At 40.4% G+C, this 20,832-nt stretch overlaps 1 protein-coding gene across 3 annotated transcripts in view; it reads left to right on the forward strand.

Annotated features, from left to right (window-relative positions):
- The window catches only part of DNTT (DNA nucleotidylexotransferase), a 335,507-nt gene extending 314,996 nt beyond the window's left edge, over positions 1-20,511 (forward strand). For all 3 annotated transcript variants that reach the window (XM_069980128.1, XM_069980130.1, XM_069980129.1), the window contains one exon: positions 18,430-20,511. In XM_069980128.1, coding sequence (XP_069836229.1) covers positions 18,430-18,516 — 87 coding nt within the window. In that variant the 3' untranslated portion in view covers positions 18,517-20,511. The remainder of the gene's footprint in view (positions 1-18,429) is intronic.
- Positions 20,512-20,832: the final 321 nt, after the last annotated feature.

A 20,832-nucleotide genomic window follows, 5' to 3' on the forward strand; every position in this document is an offset into this window, starting at 1 on the left:
ATGAAGAAACTGTGGTTCCTGTTAATGGGGAGGATGTCCCCTTTTCATGGCTTGTCTTTTTCTTTATGAGTAATGTGAACCTGTGCAAAGCTCTATTCCCACAAGGAACTCTGATAAAGTAGCCCTTGTAGATTTGTAGGTATATATAAAAGCACATAAAAATTGGTCTTTGCCCAATGTTTTTTTCTGTGTCCCCATAATTAGAAAACAATTTTACATGTTAAGACAAAAGTTTTGATGGGTTAGGGTCTGCAGTACCGGCCGGGATGAGCTTCAGACAGCAGCCGTTCTGTGACACGCCTGTGTCACAGAACGGCCACTGTCATACATCATGTGAACCCGGCCTTAAAGTGTACTTATCATAAAAAAAACTTTTGACATATGAAAGAGATATTTCAAAAGTATTGATTGGTCCGGGCCTGAGTCTTCAGACCTATAACGATCATGAGAATGAGCGGGAGAGGACAACACTGCAGTGTGGTCGTCTCACCACTCTGTGTCAGAAAAAAAAGAGTCAGGCTCCATAGACTTGCATTAGGAGCCTGACTCATCATGTGACATGGGGCTGGGAGAGGACCATGTTTAACGCCGTCTTCTCCCAGCTTGTTCTCATTATCGGTACGGGTCTAAACACTCAGACCTGGACAGTTCAAAATGCTAGACATGTCACTATAACATGTCAAAGGTGTTTTGTAAAGATGTACACTTTAAGCATACTCCGAACACTCAGACCCAGGCCGTCTAAAAAGAGGAAGAGTTAGCATTATTAGTTGTCTGGTTATTTTACAACTTTATTTCTTGATTTTATTAATTTCTTTATTTATCTCTTTTTTATTTTTATAAAACTTACAATGATAGAACACCTAGTTATTCCTTTTATGTATCTTTGTCACTAATCCTATACAAGGATTAGCAATAAATTATTTTTTAAACCTATCTTTTGGCATATAAGAAAAACAGATGGGAAAATTCACAGCGAAAATTGCATTTTAAATATATCATTGTTAAGTACAGCGCCTCGCATCTCAGATAATGTCTTTCAAAGACACATCAAAGCGGAGTGTTTTGCCTCTGCAATAATTTTCAATGCTAAATAAAATAGAAAGGAGCGTGAATGCATAGAGGAGCAAGACAAAAATAAGATTACAAGGTAATTACATTGAGCGGAAAGTATATAATGTTTCCTAAAGACATGGATATGGCTATTACAGTAAACATGGAAAATCTGCTAACCTACTATATGCTGAAATCATTATATACATAAAGATATATTGGCATAGGCTCAGACAGGCTCTCTCTTCTCTTCTGTTTAACCCTTGAGGTCAATATACATTATTATTAGGGCTAGTCTTACTTTCGTGTAACGTCAGTGGATTTCTTCCTATGGCGTTAACTGTTCCCAGTATGCACGGCTGCTGGATTACTTAAACACCATCCCCCTCTCCACCGCCACACATCTACCCCTGTTCTTGCTGTGTCCATAGGGTGCGCTAACTTCCTTCTTGATTTTTTAAGGGGTACTCCAGCCTTGAGGCCTTTTTTAAGCAATGGCGGGGAGGGGGTGGATGAAGACAATGGCGTTCACTTACCTTCATGGCTCCAGTGCTGGGGTCTGTATCCACGCTGCTCTGGCTACCCGGCCCCCTGGTCTCAGACAGGACTTGAGACATAACATTGGCAGGCCTGCTCAGCCATTCAGCAGCTGTAACAGTGTTCCGTCTGCTGGCTGGCTTAGCTGGCATGCAAACATCATGCCTCAAGTCCCGTCTAAAATGTGAGTGGAAGGAGACCAGGGGATTGGAGCAGCATGATATAGGCCCCAAAGATGGAGGCGGGGAAGTAAGTGGACATAATTGTCTTTATCCATCCCCTCCCATGATACTAAAAAAAGGCTTCCCGTCCCGTCTGAGAAGTAAGTGTGTAAATCCAGATTCTTCCGCTTCCAATCACCTGCCACACCCGCTCTACCTTCCCTGCGGAGGTTTCATTATGTTCCAATGGAGGTTCATCTCTACGTGTAGATTTCTTTCATTGTATGACCTTAGTTTATTTCCTGACCATTTTTCCTGCTTACTGTTGTACCTGGTTTGCCTCTAAAATGTATGACCCAGACTGTTTACAACAAATCTATGCTACCTGCCAGGAACAGTTTACCCGTCTCTACTTACACCCGAATGTTGCCTGTCAATAACCTCAGTATGTACCTTGATTCACTTTGATAACTGCAACCTACACCATGATCACACCCAGAGGTAGTTACATGGTAGCCCCCTGCAGCAAGGTCCAGATTCCCATACTGGATTTTTAAAGGGTAAAAACCTTTCCATCATTCCTCTCCTATATCCCGCTGTTAGTCTCTTTCTCCTCTGCTGTAGTTGCCTACTGCCATCCTGCTCTCTCCTCCACACACAGCCGACTGGCCACCTCTATTTCCGAACCACCTTATATAGAACGTGAGAGGGAGGAGCTGACATCACAGGGGGGCCTGCAGCTGATTGGACGGGCGCTAGGTATTATGGTTAATCCCTTTCACCTGCCCAGTGATGCTCGAGACAGCATGTGCGTCCGCCATTCTGTTTTTGTTTTTTTTGCAAATTTCCTTAACAAATCGTTGAGAATTCGCTCCGCAGATCAAAGCAAATTGAGAACGCTATTTGCAGTGAAACTTGATTCGCCAGATTCGCTTCGCTCATCTCTAATGATAATGTGTATGTGGATATTATTATAGACAAGGCCAGGTCCCATAAATTTTCTTTGAGAACCATATTTTCATCTTTCCCTAAATCGGTAAATCAATCTATAAATACCATAGCCACCAATTTGTTTTTTTTTTTAGTTAGCATTTAATTTTATTATAGTTTATGCCACTAAACAGATCCTTGGAATGAACACACACTAGAATAGTTTTACCTTGTGTTCATCCAATTTACTTACTTTATAATGCATTCAGATTAAATGTTACAAAATACCACAGGTTTAATAAACAGGTGAATCTTGCAAAGTGAACTCCTAATCAGTCAGGCAAGATAATTAAAGAATCACTTAGATAACCATTCATCACCGAGGCCATTTGCACCTGTCACCAGGATATTATGTTAGCGTTGGGAAAGATAACTTATTAGCAATAATGCAAATGCAAATAAAGTTTAATGAGTATCTGCTAGCTCCATATAATTAAAGTTTTAATAAAATGTCAGAACAAACAAGTAACAGAGATAACTAACAAGGTAATGTCTTCATCCATCATTCATTAGGAGAACTATAATTTTCACCACTTGGTGGTCTGATGGAGTGAAGGTCAGATTTAGGCTACTTAATCTATACAAACTGTAGCCATTCACAAATTTATGTGCAGATTAGTCAGGCTGAAAGTTTTTTTCCTAGCAATAATAAATCTGATTTATGAGAAATCGGATAAATATTGTAACTAACCAGTTACAATAACAATGAACCCCATGCTGAATTATTCGGAAAGCTCCCAGGATAATTATGGTAATGACTTACTGTGTCAATTACTAATGTTAGAAGTTGTTCAAAGCATTATTAGGTCTTCCAGAAAGTTGTAGAAGTAGTTAATGTGTTACTTAGGATTATAAAAATGGCAATAAAATATACCGACACTGGTGGTCTTCATTACCTTTAGCAGTTATGTCAGCAAATAAGTAGTAAGGGAGTCTGTATATTATGAGGCCCACTGAGAGGTGCCATAGCTCTGCTTTTATTTATCATTTTTTCTAATTTCATCTATCATGTCTAGTGTGAATTTTCCTGGGACTTTGGTGGGGCATGGGCCCAGGGCAGAGGACGAGCCATTCTTTGGTCATGGTATTTCAATACAGAGCCAATGCAGCCAACAAACTTTTCGCCAGGTGAAACAATAACTACAACTCTGGAACTTTTCACTAACCATAATAGTATTACTTTAAATCTACCTATCGCAATGGCTTGCTGCAGTAAGATTCTCTGTTCGGGTCTCCACTTGGGTCTTGGGTCTTGGATCCAATGGGGGTGGGCACATTATATTGTCTTCGCATCCATGGAGACCTGAACTTCCAGATTAATAGAGAATCTCATCACTGATCCAGAAGTGGGCCGCAGTGACCTGTACTCTTTAACAAGCATGGGAAGGGCAAGCAGGTATAAGGATTTTATTTCCCTTTTGCCCCCAAATATCAATGGAAGAGGCTGAGAAGCAATATTTATTTCTTAATATGAGGAGTAATATGGTCAGAACGGTCATCTGGAAAGGGAACATCAAAACCATTCCAAAATGAACCACAATTTACCCAGAAATTTTGTTCTGTATTCAACCTTTGCTCCGTGTGCTAACAAACCTGGGGGAGATAACTGTTGGCTGAACTGTCACTAAGCTGACAGTTATTGAAAGTGTTTGGGCACCATTGTTTACGGGAGCTTGGAATCCCTTTATAATGAAGGGAATCCCTGCTCTAAATGGGGGGTTTCCCACACAATCTGAGTGGCTGCTGTTGAGCCAGAGGCATATTCTGTATGCCTTCTGCACAGTTTGCCAGACAGCCAGGGATTAAGTGGTGATGCTGGCTCCTTCCTGTATATTCATGTGTACTTCAGGCTCTAGTGATGGTCATTTGACCAGCACTATTGGTGCCATACGCACTACTGGCTGTGTATTCATGTACAGCAGCCTTTAGTGATGGTCATGTTTTCTAAGATGTAAGGGACATGTCTCCAAAAAGGAGCAGAACACCCATCATGTTGACAGGTGTTCTGCTCCTCCTAGGAGGTTAAGTAGTGATATTGTGCACAGCATCACCACTCAACCCCTTCCTGTCTGGCAAACAGAAAAAGAGCTCTGTAGCAGTACAGGCACAGCTCAGAAGCAGAAGCTTTCTGCTCTTGAATGGGAAACCCTGTATAGAGCTTGGATTCCCTTCACTATGAGGTGATCCCCCACTCCTGCAGTAAGGATAAGTGTGCAATGCACTGCTGCTTACTGTATGTCCAGAGGAGGTAAGCAGCGCACCTGACCCATGGGGTGTAAAAAACAATGAAACAGATTTACATTATTCTTGGTTTTCAAACGGCTCAGTTCTGAAACAGCCTTTCAGATCGGATTGTGTGTTGAGAACAGAGGAATGGGTGTAAATGTTTACTGCCCACATTCCATGCATTTCTTAGTCATTGATACATATCACACATTATATGCATATTTATTTCCTTTATGCATCATTATAGTAAAACTACAAAATCTATCTGTAGATGACACACATAGATGTGATTATATCAATCAGATACAAACAATCCTATGAATGTCACCATATAACTTACAGACTATAGAAATAACAGACTGGTCACTTTCCTCTTAAAGAGACTTGCTGCTATTGAACAGAAACTTCCCATCAGCTTTTCCAGACGGTAAATAGCAGCAAAAAAGACAGTGCTTTCTTTTTGGATGCGATAAATCTTTAACTCTTAAAACAGAGAACAGCACTTCGCCTATGTTTTCAGAGAGATAAAGAGTTTATTACTCTAAGAAAGAGAAAGACAAAATGGCAATAAGTTTTTCTTTAGCTGACCAACGCAGTACCAAGCAGTTCTCTTTTCACAGAGATAAGACACAGAGCAAATTCCCAACCTTTCCCATGTTTTCACAGCAGTTGAAATGCGCTTTCCTTATCATCTATCAACCACTATCAGCTAAACCAAAAACTAAACTTCGCTTAAACTACAGTCACTGTACGTTTTTTTATTTCCACAAACATCAACACACAAGGCATACAAGTGAGTCCTTTCATGTTAAGAGGTTTAAATGTTCGATATAAAAACAACTTTAACTCCCTATGCTCAAGCTAGGTTCACACTGGCGTTATTCTCTCGGCCACAGTTCCGTTTAGCTGTTCCATTTTAAAACAACATAAATAGAATCTGATGTCTCCATCCAACACATCATTAATTTCTGTGTATTTGTGCTTCGTTTGTCATAGTTGTGCACAGTGTGCATGTATTCCGTCAGTGTTTTTGCGTTTTTTTTTTAACTGAGGGGAAAAAAAAACAAAACCTGCATGCACCTTTTTTCCTGTTCAAAAAAAGGGAGCACAAATGGAAAGTGCAGGTCTAATTTTTTTGTTTTTGTTTTTTACTTTATAGTCAATGAGGACAAATCTAAACAGAAGGTATTTCCGTTCACATCTGTTTGCAAGTTACCAGGTTTTATCAGTTTTTTTTCAGTGAGCATGTGCAGAAGTGAGAAACTAAACAAGAAAAATAAATTGTTATGCAAACCGATGCTGACTGAAGCAAACTGTTTTTTTTTTTAGATAAAATGCAAATGGACCATTAAAAAAATTATCATTTTGCAATCAGTTTGCATCAGTCTACTCATCCGTTTATTCTTATCCGTTCAAGAAAAACGCTAGTGTGAACCCAGCCTTAAAGATGCAAGCAATAAATCAGTCTCAGATGCTGAACAAAGACAGTACATTACAAGGCTCCATCTCTTCCTTGAACTAACACATTCTACTAACACCTTTGCGTTTCACATAACACACACTGACAAACATCACAATAAGGACTCTGATCTAACAAGTAAACATCAGCCTAATACGATGCTTACTCTATAAGCTACAGTTTATTTTCATTCCTGTAATGGGTCCTTCTGAACACCAACTTTAGTGAGTGCCCAGGAGTATTCTCTCTTCATGGAGCAAACCAAAAGCATATATCCCTTTACCGCAGCCCGTTTATTCAAATGCAGCCCACTTCTGACACCAGTTGTTTTTCAGGAGTCTAAGATGCGCAAATAAATGGATTCAGATAGATTACCTAAGTGAATAAATATAGTTTACTAAAGTTCAGGATATAACGGATCAGGATATAATGCTAACTTAGGGGCCTATTCCACGGAGCGATAATCGGCCGAATCGCTCGATTCGGCCGATTATCGCTCCATGGAATAAATACAACGATCAGCCGATGACATTGATCATCGGCTGATCGTTGATATAGGTTTGAACCTGTAATTGCCGACTGTGCATTGCTACATGTAATAGCGGAGCGTGGCTGGAGGCTAACGATTTATATTACCTATCCACGCTCCAGGGCTCGTCTTGCGGTCTTCTTCTCCCCGAGTCCTGCGCGCGCCAGCTTCAGAGCGGCCTGTCAGCTGAGACGGGCTGCTCTGAAGCTGGAGCGCGCAGGACCCAGGGAGAAGAAGACCGCAAGAGGAGCCCTGCAGCCTGGACAAGTAATGTATAAAATAAAGCAAGGGCTGCAAGGACATCAGTAACGATGTCCATGCGGCCCTTGTTAAAATCTAACAGATCGGCGCTCATTTATTATCGGGCCCTGATCGGCCTATGGAATAATACCCTTAGTCACACTCGAAGAGGCTCTAGCGCAGACAAGAAAATATGATAGGGGTGGTAGTTTTATGGAGGCTTGAGTCCCATTCCCAGGCGTGATTGGGGCAGACACTCCAGCCCCCAACAATACACAGAGCTGACTGGCGGTGCCGGCTGCCAGTCAGCATAACCGGGGGTGGTAAAGCCTCGGCCGTGGCAAGAACAAAGGACACCTTCACCGGCACGCCCCTAGCAACTAGCCAGGCTGGTCACCAGGGACTCTGTCGGCATGCTTCCCCCAACCGGCCGGACCGGTTACCAGGGATGCCATCGGCACCTGCAGGAGGCTGGCCATAAACTCTGGCATTGACATCTGTCGCCGTACACCTCCGGTGTGCTGGGAGCTGAGTGTGACAGCCGGATCCTGACAATATAGTTATGAGTCAAGAATACAGCTGCCAGGGGGGCTGGCCACACACACCTAGTTTATGAGTAGTGTCTACTGAACATGGCTGCACTTGAGCAGTCATATTACACTCCAACCATTCTTTCAGAAAGCCCGCTTTGTCCTTAGAGTACGCCATTTTTGTCTCCCCTATTTCTCAGACTTCTCACACAAAGACTTTATAGATTTTACCATCAGGTGGCAGAAAAGTAACGTAACACTTGTGTATTGACATATAAAGGTTAAAGAATAGAGATGAGTAAGACTCAAGCATGCTTGGGTCCGTCCGACTCCGAACATAAGACATTTGATTAGCGGTGGCTAAAGAAGTTGGATGCAGCCTTAGGCTATGTTCACACAACGTATATTTTCGTAAAACCATGGCCTTTGTACAACGGCCGTGATTATTACGAAAATATATACATTACCTTGCTTTCTATGGGATTCCGGACGGAGCATATACACAAGATCTTTTCAGAGACTGGCTGTCTCAGACGGCCGGTCTCATACGTTGTCTGAACATAGCCTAAGGGAGTAATGGCAAACATGGATACAGCCATAGGCAGTCATTTTCATTCAGCCTTAGGGCTGCATCCAACTTCTGCAGCCATCGCTAATGAAATGCCGTACGCTGCGCTCATCTCTATTCAAGAAGCATTATTCATAGACATTCACAGTACAGAAATTATTATACATTGTAACAACACTGCAACCATGCAACAGTGTATATCTGTACCAGGACACTGCACTATGACATGTCTAAAGTTATATTTTAAAATAATTATCCTTTAACTACAGGTTCAGTTGAGGTGCTTAAAGGGATAATTACAGAACCCTCCCTTCACAGCCTGTAAACAACATATAACAACATCCTCATGCTGGAAAATAACCTCATTTTATAACAACGCAGCTGCTTTTCCACTCGTTTCTATCACCTCTACTGTCTTTCTAGAATCGCATTTTTTATTATTTATTTAATAAAAAAAATAATAGTTCAGTAATTTCAATTCAGTCCAATTTTTCCTTTTTACTGGATCCACTTAAACCTTGAAGATAATTGAACAAGCTCATAAAGGTAAAATATATAATGCAGAGTCTGAAGAATATATGTAGAGAAGACAATAAATATGATAATCAGGCTTTGGGAACACAGCGCAGAAAAGATTACAGTGCCTACACATTACAAGTTCTAAACATAAGTCATAGACTTGTTTAGCATAATACATAATCGCTTAAGAAAAAAAAAAAAAAAAAAAGAACCTCAGCGCTCCTCTATGTGACTCATACAATGGCTCCCCTGTAGCTAAAGCCATTTATTTTTTTACCGCTTTCTTTATGCTTGTCCAATATTTTAGCGTTCAACAAATTGTTATAGTTTAGAAAATGGAGCGGGGTCTAAGTTCAAGTTTTTACTTACAGTCTTCCATTTATTTCACAATATTTTTTTTTACCCATCCTCAGGCTGAAAGAAGATAGCTTCGGGCTGACGACATAAATTACATTTAATAACTGTGCATCTTTCAAGCCTGCGAGAGACTGTGGCTGCTCTTCCAGGTCTTATTAAAAATTCCTTTCAAATCCGCTTTGTCCATATTAACACAGTGTAACATTTCTGTGCAGCCAGTGTTCTTCGGAAAACGCTTTTTGAAGGATCCTGGCTGAAATATTTTTTTGGTGGTAAATTGATTGTGTAACCCTTCAGGTCCGATTGGGCTCCGCGAGTACACCTTTCGGAGGTGAACACAGCTGAACAAGATGGGTAATTTCTTTGCAGGACTAAATTTTGTTTTAAATGGCAGTATCCTTTCCTAAGACGGAAGGGAAGAGTAAAGTCTGAAGGAAAGAGTAAAGAGAAGAGAACCAAAAGACAGGTGGAGTCCTATAGGCTGTGCAATGCCCAAAAATATGCAAATTAGCTCCCCTCTAGAAGAAATAGAGCTTACTCCCAGGTGCCACCTAATGACTTGCATAGATGCCGCCTTCAATAAGGCAACATACAGGAAGCTCATTTCTTTCAGTATCCTGAGCTCTCACCATATTAAGAACATTGGCTCAGATGTACTATAACAATCTTCATGAATCTGGGGTAGCTGTGGACTGTCTAGTTCAGTAATATTATTATTTAGCTTACTTCAAACTATAATCGCTCAATTTAGCACATTTAGGCAATTCCCCTTTCAAATTGAAGCCACACCTAGTTTTTCACAAACTTTCATGATATGATGTGTCAACTTACCCAGCTTCCCCTGGTAATGTTAGCTAATTCCTTAGGGTTAGGTAATCCTGAATGATGGTGATCAATTGTCCATTCAGGTAGATATATTCTAAAAGGGCAATGTCAAGCTGGGACAATCCCTTTATAACCATAAAATTACATATTATTATTATTATTATTATTATTATTATAGCATTTCCATTGTGCTCAATAGCATCTTGTAAGTATAAATGTGTTCTAGAAACATGGAAGATTGTCAGCAGAAAAGCCCCCCTGGTCCATCTAGTCTGCCCTAGTAATTCCCTTCTTCTTATCTTAGGATAAAAAGATGTTTATCCCAGACAGGTTTACATTCTGTTATTGTAGATTTACCTACCACATCTGCTGGAAGTTTGTTCCAAGCATCTACTACTTTTTCAGTAAAGTCATATTTTCTTGTGTTGTTTCTGATCTTTCCTCCGACTACAATGTGCCACCTGTTCTTGTGTTCAGTTTTTTTAAAAATTAAAAACACTTCCCTCTCGAACCTTATTTTATCTTAAACATATCTAAAGCTTTTGATCATGTCCCCCCTTTCCCTTTTTGTCTCAAGACTATACAGTTATAATTCCTCAAAGTGTCACTGTCGTTATGATTTTTAAAATCGAAATCAGCAATTTTCATTAATTATTTTTTTGTTAGCAAGCTTTAAAACAAAGCTATACTCACTGGTATCCAGGTCAGGCTGGTTTTACACTGCGTTTTTGCAATCCGTGTTTTTCATCCGTTTTTGCAATAAAAAAAAAAGGATGGAAAAACGGATGCAATTGTGTGCGTCCATTTTGATCCATTTTTCCATTGACTTCCTTTATAAAAGAAGGATCAAAACGCATTTGTTTTTTTTTTTAACGTACACAAAATAAGGTCAAGTACATTTTTGTGTACATAAAAAAAACATGCATTTTGATCTGTTTCTTTTTTATAATGGAAGTCAATGGAAAACGGATACACAATTGCATCCGTATGGATTTAAAAAAAAAAAAAAACAGATTGCAAAAACGCAACGTGAACCCAGCCTCAAGTCCTGATCATCTGCACGCTCACACAAAAGTCAGTCATTTGACTGATAGACGCATTGAGTGTACTGGCCGGGGCTTCATGTGTTTAGTCTCTTTTTTTCAACCAGCACAAGACTAAAGAGCTGCCTGCAGGAGACTTGACCTAGATTTCCAGTAAGTATAGCTTTGTTTTACAGCATGATAACTAGAACAATTAGTGTAAATTGCAAACATGCTTTATTTCACATCTGCTGGTGATTTAGATTTGGAAAGTTATAACAATGACACTTTAAGGCTTTCCTGATTTTTCTTATGCTTGAGACGATCCATCAATTTTGGAGCCCGTCTATTCTGATCTAGTCTTACTAGAGCTCTATACAGCTGGATCAGAATCTCCCTCTTCCTATTGGTTATACCTCTAGCTATACAGCCCAGCATGCAATTTGCTTTCCCCACTGCCTGGTTGCCCTGGTGACTCATTTTAAGGCTGTCAGAAATTACTATCCCTGAATCCTTCTCCTCTGAAGTCTTTGGTAATACAGAACTGCCAATATGATACTCAGATACAGGATTCCTTCTTCCCAAGTGCCTTATTTTACATATGCAAAGCTAAATCCTTTTCCATATTACAGACACCTCCAGGAATATAGACCCTATTGCACACTTTTGTATGATCTTGTGAGTACTAGCTTAAACCTTGTAGTGAAGGCAGCCATAATTTGTTCTTTTTTTGGATAATGGACTCCTAAAGGCCAAATCAAGAACTGCAAATGTAATTGTGTTGAATTTATTGGGTAGAAGAAGCAAGAGTCTGAACTCATTGCATGTAATGGTTTATGGCCTTGACACAGCTGTGTATCAGGACCCAGGGGTTTCAATCTATGTCTCTGCTTTAAGCCAATCTACAGTACATCTTAAGAGACCCAGGAGCCTCATATTAGATTCTGGAAGCTTGAATGTTGGTAATTTTCATGAGGCAAATTTACATGTTGTGGTAATTAAACAGTCCAGACTATATACTATGTATATTCTCAGGGGCTCCTCTGTAGAGATCATCAGTTCTTTGTAAAGATCAGTGCAGCATTTGATAGGATGAAAGAGAGACAGTAATGCTAATTACAAACATCAAGATGGGAAATCATTTGAATAACATTATTCGTTTCATGTCATTATACTGACAAGTTGAAAGGAAGAACTGGTTTTCATATAAAATTGTGATACTAATGACTTTATGAGTCAAAAAGTTGAATTGCTGTGTGCATTATGGAGGTAAGGAAACCTTGTAAAAAAAAATGCTAACCACCAGGGTCAGAATAACCCACCAGAGTACCAGTGGATCCTCAACTGGACCCCCAGAGCCTCAGAGGTCTAGGAAAAAATACTTCTATTTGAAAGGTATGAACATGTTCATATTCTGTTTAGATGTAAGGTCGCCCATATGTTATATTTGCAATCCTTAATTTAAGCATAATATCGCACTCAACAAAAAGCAAATGTTAAAACTGTTTCTGGATAGGGGTATATGGATCTTCACTGTATATATATATATATATATATATATATATATATATATATATATAATCTGCTACTGCAGTGTTACAAGCTGTTAGTTACCACCAGGTGCCCTCTGTTTACCAAGATGATACATATTGCTGTAGCCTTAAAGGTGTACTCTGACAGGGACAGGGTGGATGAAAGCAATGATGTCCACTTACATCCACGGTTCCTGCGTTGGGTACTGCATCATGCTGCTCTGGTCTTTGATCCCCAGCCACTCCCTGGTCTAGGAATGCGGCTTGTATGGCTGAGTGGGCTTGAAACATCATGTCTCAAGCCGCATCATAGACCAGGAATTGGCCGGGGACTGGAGACAGAAGCAGCGCAAAGCAGGACCCATTGATGGAACCGGGAAGGTAAGTGGACATTGTTGCTTTCATCCACCCCCTGCCCATCCAGAGTGATAAAAGACTTCTGACCCGGAGTACCCCTTTAACAATAGGGACTAGGGGACCAAATAATGTTACTGTTGAAGTTTGGGTTGGATTGAACTAGTTATGCTAGAACCAAACTTTTTTCCAAAGTTTGGCAAACTTGCCTAACTTCTAAAAAGTATAGCCAAACAGTTGTTGTGATATAAGGAAACAGTGGCGTATAAGGAGTTAAGTGGAAATGCATAGCACATCACTGTATACTGTACCCTGTCAAAATCAGTCCTCACTCTTCATGTAGGTGCTGTGATGCCCTATACCATGGAAATGTGTAGCATGGACTCCTATTAATATGACAAGTGATCTCAACATACTGTAGGTCAAAAAGGAAAACTTTAGTCTAGATCTGGCCACAGACAAGACAACAGGTGACTATTGTTACAACACATCTCCGGGGCTGAACACCTGGGCACCAGCATATGCCTGGCCACAGTAAAACCTGATGTAAATCACAAAAAAACTTTTGTTAAAATTCTGAACAATTCCATTTTGCCTTGGATCGAAGCTCATCAGCACTTAATAGCAATATCTTGCATGTCCTCCAACTTTTTTTTTTCCAACACATTTCTTTTTGTTTTCCCGAACACGGAAGCAGTAGAGCCCAGGGCAAGTGTACCATTCGGATTGTAAGCGCGCCGACTGTTGTGAATGTCCTTGCACCTGTATACATTTCATTCTGATTGAAGCCGTGTCAGTAACAAGCTGTGCTTGATCTCCGTTCCATGATCATTTTTGTGCGGTAGAATCATTAGCGGGGTGGCCTTTGTTCTCCGCTTCATAAGTGAAGTACTTCAGCCTTTAAGCCTTTTAAATGCACCAAGTTTTACATAATTCGGTGCTCCAAATGTGAAGGTAACTGATTTCGCCTTTATAGTCTGAAATTAGAGAAATGTAATACTGAGGATAGGAAATGATAGTACGAAAAATACAGTGCGTCTGCCGGCTATGTGGTGTTTTTTGTACAGCTGCTTTTAAACACATGCTGGGTCTAATCAGAAAATCTAAGATTTCCGAGTTGTTTCCCGATTGGACACAGCAGTCACCAGGAACCAAAAGCAAGATAACCACTGAACTCCAAGCCATCTTCTGCTCTTTCTTTTTATTAAAACCCTTTTCCCTTCAGTCACAGTCTGTGCTTGACTTTAGCCGCACCACTGAGCTTAATTTGGCTTATTTCGAACTATATGTCCTTTGATTGAAAAGTCCAGAGAAGGGATGCAGATTAAAATATCCAAGGCAATGGGGAACACTACCATTAGGTTCATGCATCCTTCTATTTTATGGGTCCAGTGTAGAGTTGAGCGACGGCTTTCATTCTTTTAGGACAATTGCAGCAGGGAGGGAAATGATTGCTCGTCTTTTGCATTTAGAATTGGAGCTTTGAATCATATACAACTTCTGAAATGTGTAATGGTAATACTTATTTATAGATCTATTGCACAGGGAGCAAATTTAAATGTTGGCTGAGGAAAAACTATGCATACTGCCTCCTTGTGGCATAAAACAACAAATGAGCCATACTTACCCCCTCGCTCCTCCTGCTGTGCATTCTTTTGGTCCTGGCTGTGTTCCTATTCTTCTGGCTTTTGATGGCGTCCCACTCCCCGCTCAATCAATCACAAAGCTGACTGGGGAAGCAGGATGTCAGTGGAAACCAGCAGAACGGGAACACAGCTGGGGCCATAAGATTGCACAGTGGATGGAGTGGGGGAAGGGGGAGGGTAAGTATGGTTCATTTTATGCCATGTGGAGGCATTATGCATAGTATGGGGGACATTTATTAAGTACAGCACTTTTAGTGCCAGACATAAAAATGTCCACACAGCGCCAAGGCTCCCAGGATTTATGTAGCGCCACACTACCTCTACATAAATTCTGTGTGCATCAGTGTGCGCACATAGTAAAACCTATGCCAGTTTAGACCTGGTGTAGGTTTCTTTAACATTTTTGCACAGAAAAAATGTTAAATTTGTTGGCCACAGAGTACTTGCCCCCTGTTCCGCCATCTCTCCACCCCTTCCTCGCCAATCTGGAGGATCTGGTGTAGAGGAGCCAGATGCAAAAGTGTGTGCAAATAAATGTATTTGCATCTGGCTCCTCTGTGCCAGAAAATGCCAGCTGCCCACCTTAATAAATATCCTAGGCTCCTGAGCTAAGAGCCCCATAGACTCCCCTTGGCACCATACTATACAGTATAGTGTTACATTGTAGCTATAGAGGCCCATTAATGCAGCTCTACAGGTGGGCCATGACTGACAGTGAGAAGTAGAAAGGAGAAGTGTGGGAGTTGGAGACATGCTGCGGCGGCACACGCTTAGTCTGTGCTGTGACTGCAGCCTTACTCCATTTGTGTAGATAAAGAGGAGGAGGAGGTGCAGGGTCTTCTTGGTGGTCTGTTCCATATGGAGAAGAAAAGGAAAATGAACAACACAGATTAAAGAAGACGTCACCTGTGAGATATTGGATGTAAATGCCGATTCATCCCTGGCTGCATATGATTAGTGCCGTTATACAATCTACAGATAGATTTATAGCGAGACAGAGTAGTGTTTTCCCCTAACATCTTTTCCCTGTTTGTTGTTCTATTTTTCTTTACTCTTTACAAATATTTTATTTTACTTTTACATTACACTACATCAGTAAAAGGAAGAGTACTTTTAAAAAGTACAACAGATCCAGCAAAAAACAAGCCATTATACTTCTTTTTCAATGGAAGTATAAAAGACCAACAAAACACAGTTATCACTGAACTCAAGGAGAACAGTGAAAAAAGGGGCCACCCTGGTGTTTCCCTATTTATGTTCCAATACTCGCAACCGAGTGGGACTTAAGGGGCTATTTATCAGGGTGGTGTGGTGCTCTCCCTATCATGGAGGCACCCCGTGGCAACAGGCTAGAGATATCTGGCTATCCCGTGTTTTGAGACTCGCAACCGAGGCTCCACGGACTCCTGTTTTGCATATTTAAATTTTTGGGGGCATCAGTGGAGACTCTTGATTGAGTACTTCATTGGAATTTTTTTCACTGTTCTCCTTGAGTTCAGTGATAACTGTGTTTTGTTGGTCGATTTGCTATTGCCCCAACTAGCCAGAATCCTACTCCACACTGACGAGGGGCAAAAACCCCGAAACTGCTGTCTGTGGATGGAAGCCTGCCTTGGCAAGCCCTTGTCATGATTGCAATACTCGCACCTTGAGTTAGACATTGACAAAAAGGGGCCACCCTGGTGTTTCCCTATTTATGTTCCAATACTCGCAACCGAGTGGGACTTAAGGGGCTATTTATCAGGGTGGTGTGGTGCTCTCCCTATCATGGAGGCACCCCGTGGCAACAGGCTAGAGATATCTGGCTATCCCGTGTTTTGAGACTCGCAACCGAGGCTCCACGGACTCCTGTTTTGCATACGGAAGTATAAAGGAACCATGGCTCTTAGGCTTAGTTGACATGTTTTCTTTTGGTCCATATTTGGATCTTATTTCAGAGCTATTTTTTTTAAAACTAAAGCAAGATTAAGAAACATAAAAAAAGAAAAGATTTTTTGATTTAATAGATTAGCACCTGTGTTATTAATCCAGTCCTGGTTTTCAATCAAAATGAGCTCCAACATTAAGTGCAAATACGGAACAAATGTGGGCCGAAAATTCAGTGTCTGAACACAGCCTAAAAGGCAAAGAGGTAAAACAAGCCAGTTTTTTAATTGGTTAAAAATTAAACATTTGTGAGAAGTGCTTTGAAATGATGAGAAGAGGCAGTGGATGGAGAGCACGGGCTCGTGTATCCAGCTCTCTTTAAAAGCTCTCATTAACCATGATTAGAAAAGATACATCAATGATAGCTAAAGCGTCCTTGGTTTGGCTGCTGCTGGGTTTTAGTGCTTATTGATTATCAATGCCAACATATAAATATAGGAAGCTGCAAATCAGAGCAAACCCCCTTCCATAGGCATTTTGCTTGCGTTAAGTGTAGTTAATGGTCATGTTTACAGCCTCACAAGCATTATTTGCAGTCATTGAAATAACAGAATTGATGGGCACGGAGAAGACAAGGGAGTGCCAGCTGCTCTTCTGCATTTCATATAAGCTTGATTGATGCTGATTAGCGATTAGCTATAAGCTCTCTAAATGTTACTGTGAAATGGCAAAAATGTAGATGAAGACACACAACTCATTATTAACTTCCTCCGCTAGGAAGGCGTAAAGAATAGTATTGATTGTAATCATCAGATAAACACCTTCACCGCATGGATGGCGACGGGAATAAGACAAGAATGCAAAAAATAAGGTCAAATAAATCTACTTAATGGCGGCATAAGAGTATAGCGTGCACTGTGCGCCAGTTCTTGGTTCTGTGCCAAGTTCTTGATTGGGGACACTGAACAATAAAACTACACCTGTGTTTAAATTATTAATCTAAATGTAAAACCATAGAAGATGGATGCATAAAGGAATAAAACTAATCATAGTATTGCAAAGGGAATTTTTTTTAAAGAGAATGTACCAGCAGATCTTTACATCAATAGACACTGGTGCGGGGATGACGGTACCACGTCACAGAGAAGAGGGCAAAAACTGGGGGAAGGCCTATCTCCAGTGCTTCAGACTGGGCTGGTAACCAGGAATAGACCAGCGCAGTGCACAGGATCCGGTCCACAGTTCAAAAAAGGGCCGTGGCATCGGCTTCCCCACGTTGGCACGACCTCTTGATGTAAAAATTTTGGAGCGATGTACCTGCTGGTCGTTACTGCTGGATAGTGACAAGCTCTGTACAGTGCTGCGGAATATGTTGGAGCTTTATAAATAAAAATTATCATTATTAATTCAATTAAATAATAAAAGGTCCAGCACATGTATGCTTCAGACATATGCAAATGTATGTACAGGTGCATACCTGCCAACAAAGGCAAAAAAAAAAAAAAAATCAGCTATGGTTACTAGTGTTGAGCGAGAATGCTCAGGCAAGGTGGTACTCAGGTAAAGACTATGCAAAATGCTGTACCTAACTGCAAGACACATTAGAATTCTGCAAAATGTCTGCAAAAATTTGTAGTGTAGTGCAGGGCCAAGTCTGCAACCATTTTATGACAGCATGCCGCCGGAGTTCTAATGCGTCTTGCAGAAAAGTATTGCATTTTTTTGTTCTAATTTTTATATATTTTGTTTACACATCCCTTCAAGGGCCGGAATATACAAAAAATTTTAACAAAATAATGCAATATGTTGCTGCAAGACATATTGTAGGTGAACCAGATACCCTTCGCTCTGCCTAGTAGGGGGTTCCTGGTTAAATGCTGGAGTCTCCCATTGATTTCAATGGTGTTTGTTACTCAAGTTACTAATGGTCACATAAGACATTCAGGTTAAGAGAATTTCCATTTCCTAAACATAGTAAGTGTTGTACTTACAAAGGTTTTTTTTATGTTTTTCAGAAAATTTTTCTGAAAGTCAGAACTGAGGAAGACATCTTTATTCACCTTGGTCTGGAATATGTGGAACCAGAAGACAGGAATGCATAAATGTGCCATTTTTACATGGATATTGTTGTCCATGTCTTTCCTGGGCTTTCCCTAGGCTAAAATCAGTTCATAGAAAACTTAGAAGGCTAAAGCCAGCTCCTGAAGCTTCAGAGAAGACCTGCTAAGAAGGGGCTAGTCATCTTAAACATGTGTTTTAAGGTCTAAAAAGGCAGACCTTTCATGAGGAAACAACATTGATCTCTAGATTTCTCCATTGTATCTATCTGGTTTTTGCCAAGCTATGTAGGACACGGTAAGCATGCTATAATATAAGGCAGCAATTGATCAGTACCTGCAAAATGCTCTTGCCCTCCTCAGAGTGAAGAAGTGGAGCGCCAGAGAGCGGAAGAAGTAGAACCTTTTCTGCTCTGTGGATAGCCCCTTTAACCCCCAATTGTGTAAATATTCTGTATACCCTATTTCTTTTAAATGGAGAGCACAGACAATATTAGTGATGAGCAAAATGCTTTGAATACATAGAATTTCTTACAAAGTTTGCAAAAAATTCAGGTTCTTTCAAATGTCAACTTGTCATGATTTGATTTTAGTACAGAAGCAGAGACTCCTATCAAAGACAGTAGTCCCTGCTTCTGTACTTACTGAGCAGCAGGCATATGCTTTATGTCTGGCTCCTAAGATCCTAAGTAATGTACAGTAATACTCTTTACTCTCAACTGTGTCCAGGCCCTAAGTTTTATTTTGCAGCCTCTAGTGACAATTGGGTGATGGCTAGAGTGCTGCAGTCTTTTTCTACAAGACTCTAGTGATCCCTAAATGGTCACTAAAGGTCTTGGAGGAACATTTCAGGCCCATATACAGATAGGAGACAGGATCAATAAGCAGTGAGTATTTTCACACCACCGTCTGATCCAAAGCACCCCGCCAAGTGAACAGGAGATACTCAGTGTAAGTCTCCTGCTTAGTACATAGTTTACTTGGTACCATAGTGTAGATTGCTAGCGCTAGAAAAACTACATAGGAGACAGGGACTCATATTATTTTGATAGGCGTCATGGCTCCTATGCAGCAAGCAGCAATGTGATATGCATTGTATGCCAATAGAAGGAAGTGGTGATACTATGCATTGCCACTTAACTCCCGTGCTCCAAACCCTTTGCACCTGGACTTGAGAAAATAGGGTCAAATGTGTATTGAAGTAGACCCTAGAACAAATTCAACAACCTAATTTAAGCTAAATCTCCCAAAATGAATCTTGAGAGGTTTGTTTATTTTAGCTAAAACCAATGATGCCAAGCTGAAAGCATTACTGGGCCAATGGGGAGGAACAGTCCTGGTAACAAGGTAAGTAGTGCTGGTTACAAGTTTATAAACTCCAGAGGTGGAAAGGATCACTGCCTAATGGACCACTTGTGCGGTGATCCCACAGTCTCCCATCTCCAATCTCCCGTCTTCATCTTGGACTCTATAGAAGTCATGTGGCTGCTCTAGCCCCATTATAATACTTGCTTTTTTATCATTTCACTTTTCATGACTTCTGAGGTTGACACGCCAGGTTTCTATCCTTTTATATTATTTTTAATAACAATTTTCTCTGACATTAGTTTTCTTCTAAAATGGAATCCATCACTTACAGCATGTGTTTTTAGCTCAGCGTCTTCGTCCTCACAGTCTGATGTGTGTTTTTTTTGCCAGCTAATGGTAGATAAATGCCATCATATTTATCTGCTGCTAACTGCATTTATTTCTGTCATTTTCCTTTTTGATTTTATTTCATATCATAATATTTTGGACACATTACAACAGTATCGGGTTCACATTCTCAACAATAGAACATGGAATGTGGAATGAAAATATTTCCTGGAATTCATGTAAGGTTGTTTCTCACAGTTTCAGTGTTTTGTTTTGCATTATATGTTCTCTTTTGTGTAAGCTATGTGTCATGGTAGAAGGGCGCTGCTTTTATCATCTACAATCATACAATGTATCATGCGCAGTTGCATTAAGGACAGGCTTAAAGTCAGTCTTTTCCATTAAAATCGCATTTTTTATTTCCTTTATTGAGTTTTTTTTTCTGAACTAAAATAACTATAACATTGGAAAAACTGTCAATCCCCGACCATATTGTCATCATAGATGAGCCTGAATGTAGAGCTATTAAAAAAAGAGCAACTCTTGGTCAAGCAGACTTGTCCTGGCCGTGTGTTCGTGTGATGCCATTTCCCCAGACATGGCCACGGCAGAAGACAAGCATAGATAACCAAAAATTCTCCTGGGGTATCATTAGATTGCTACAGTTTCCAGGGCATGAACTCATGGAATTCTTCTTGTCGAGAAAGTTGTTGAGAACTTTTTTTT

Source organism: Dendropsophus ebraccatus, chromosome 8 (assembly GCF_027789765.1).
Source record: "Dendropsophus ebraccatus isolate aDenEbr1 chromosome 8, aDenEbr1.pat, whole genome shotgun sequence".
Taxonomy (NCBI): Eukaryota; Metazoa; Chordata; class Amphibia; order Anura; family Hylidae; genus Dendropsophus; species Dendropsophus ebraccatus.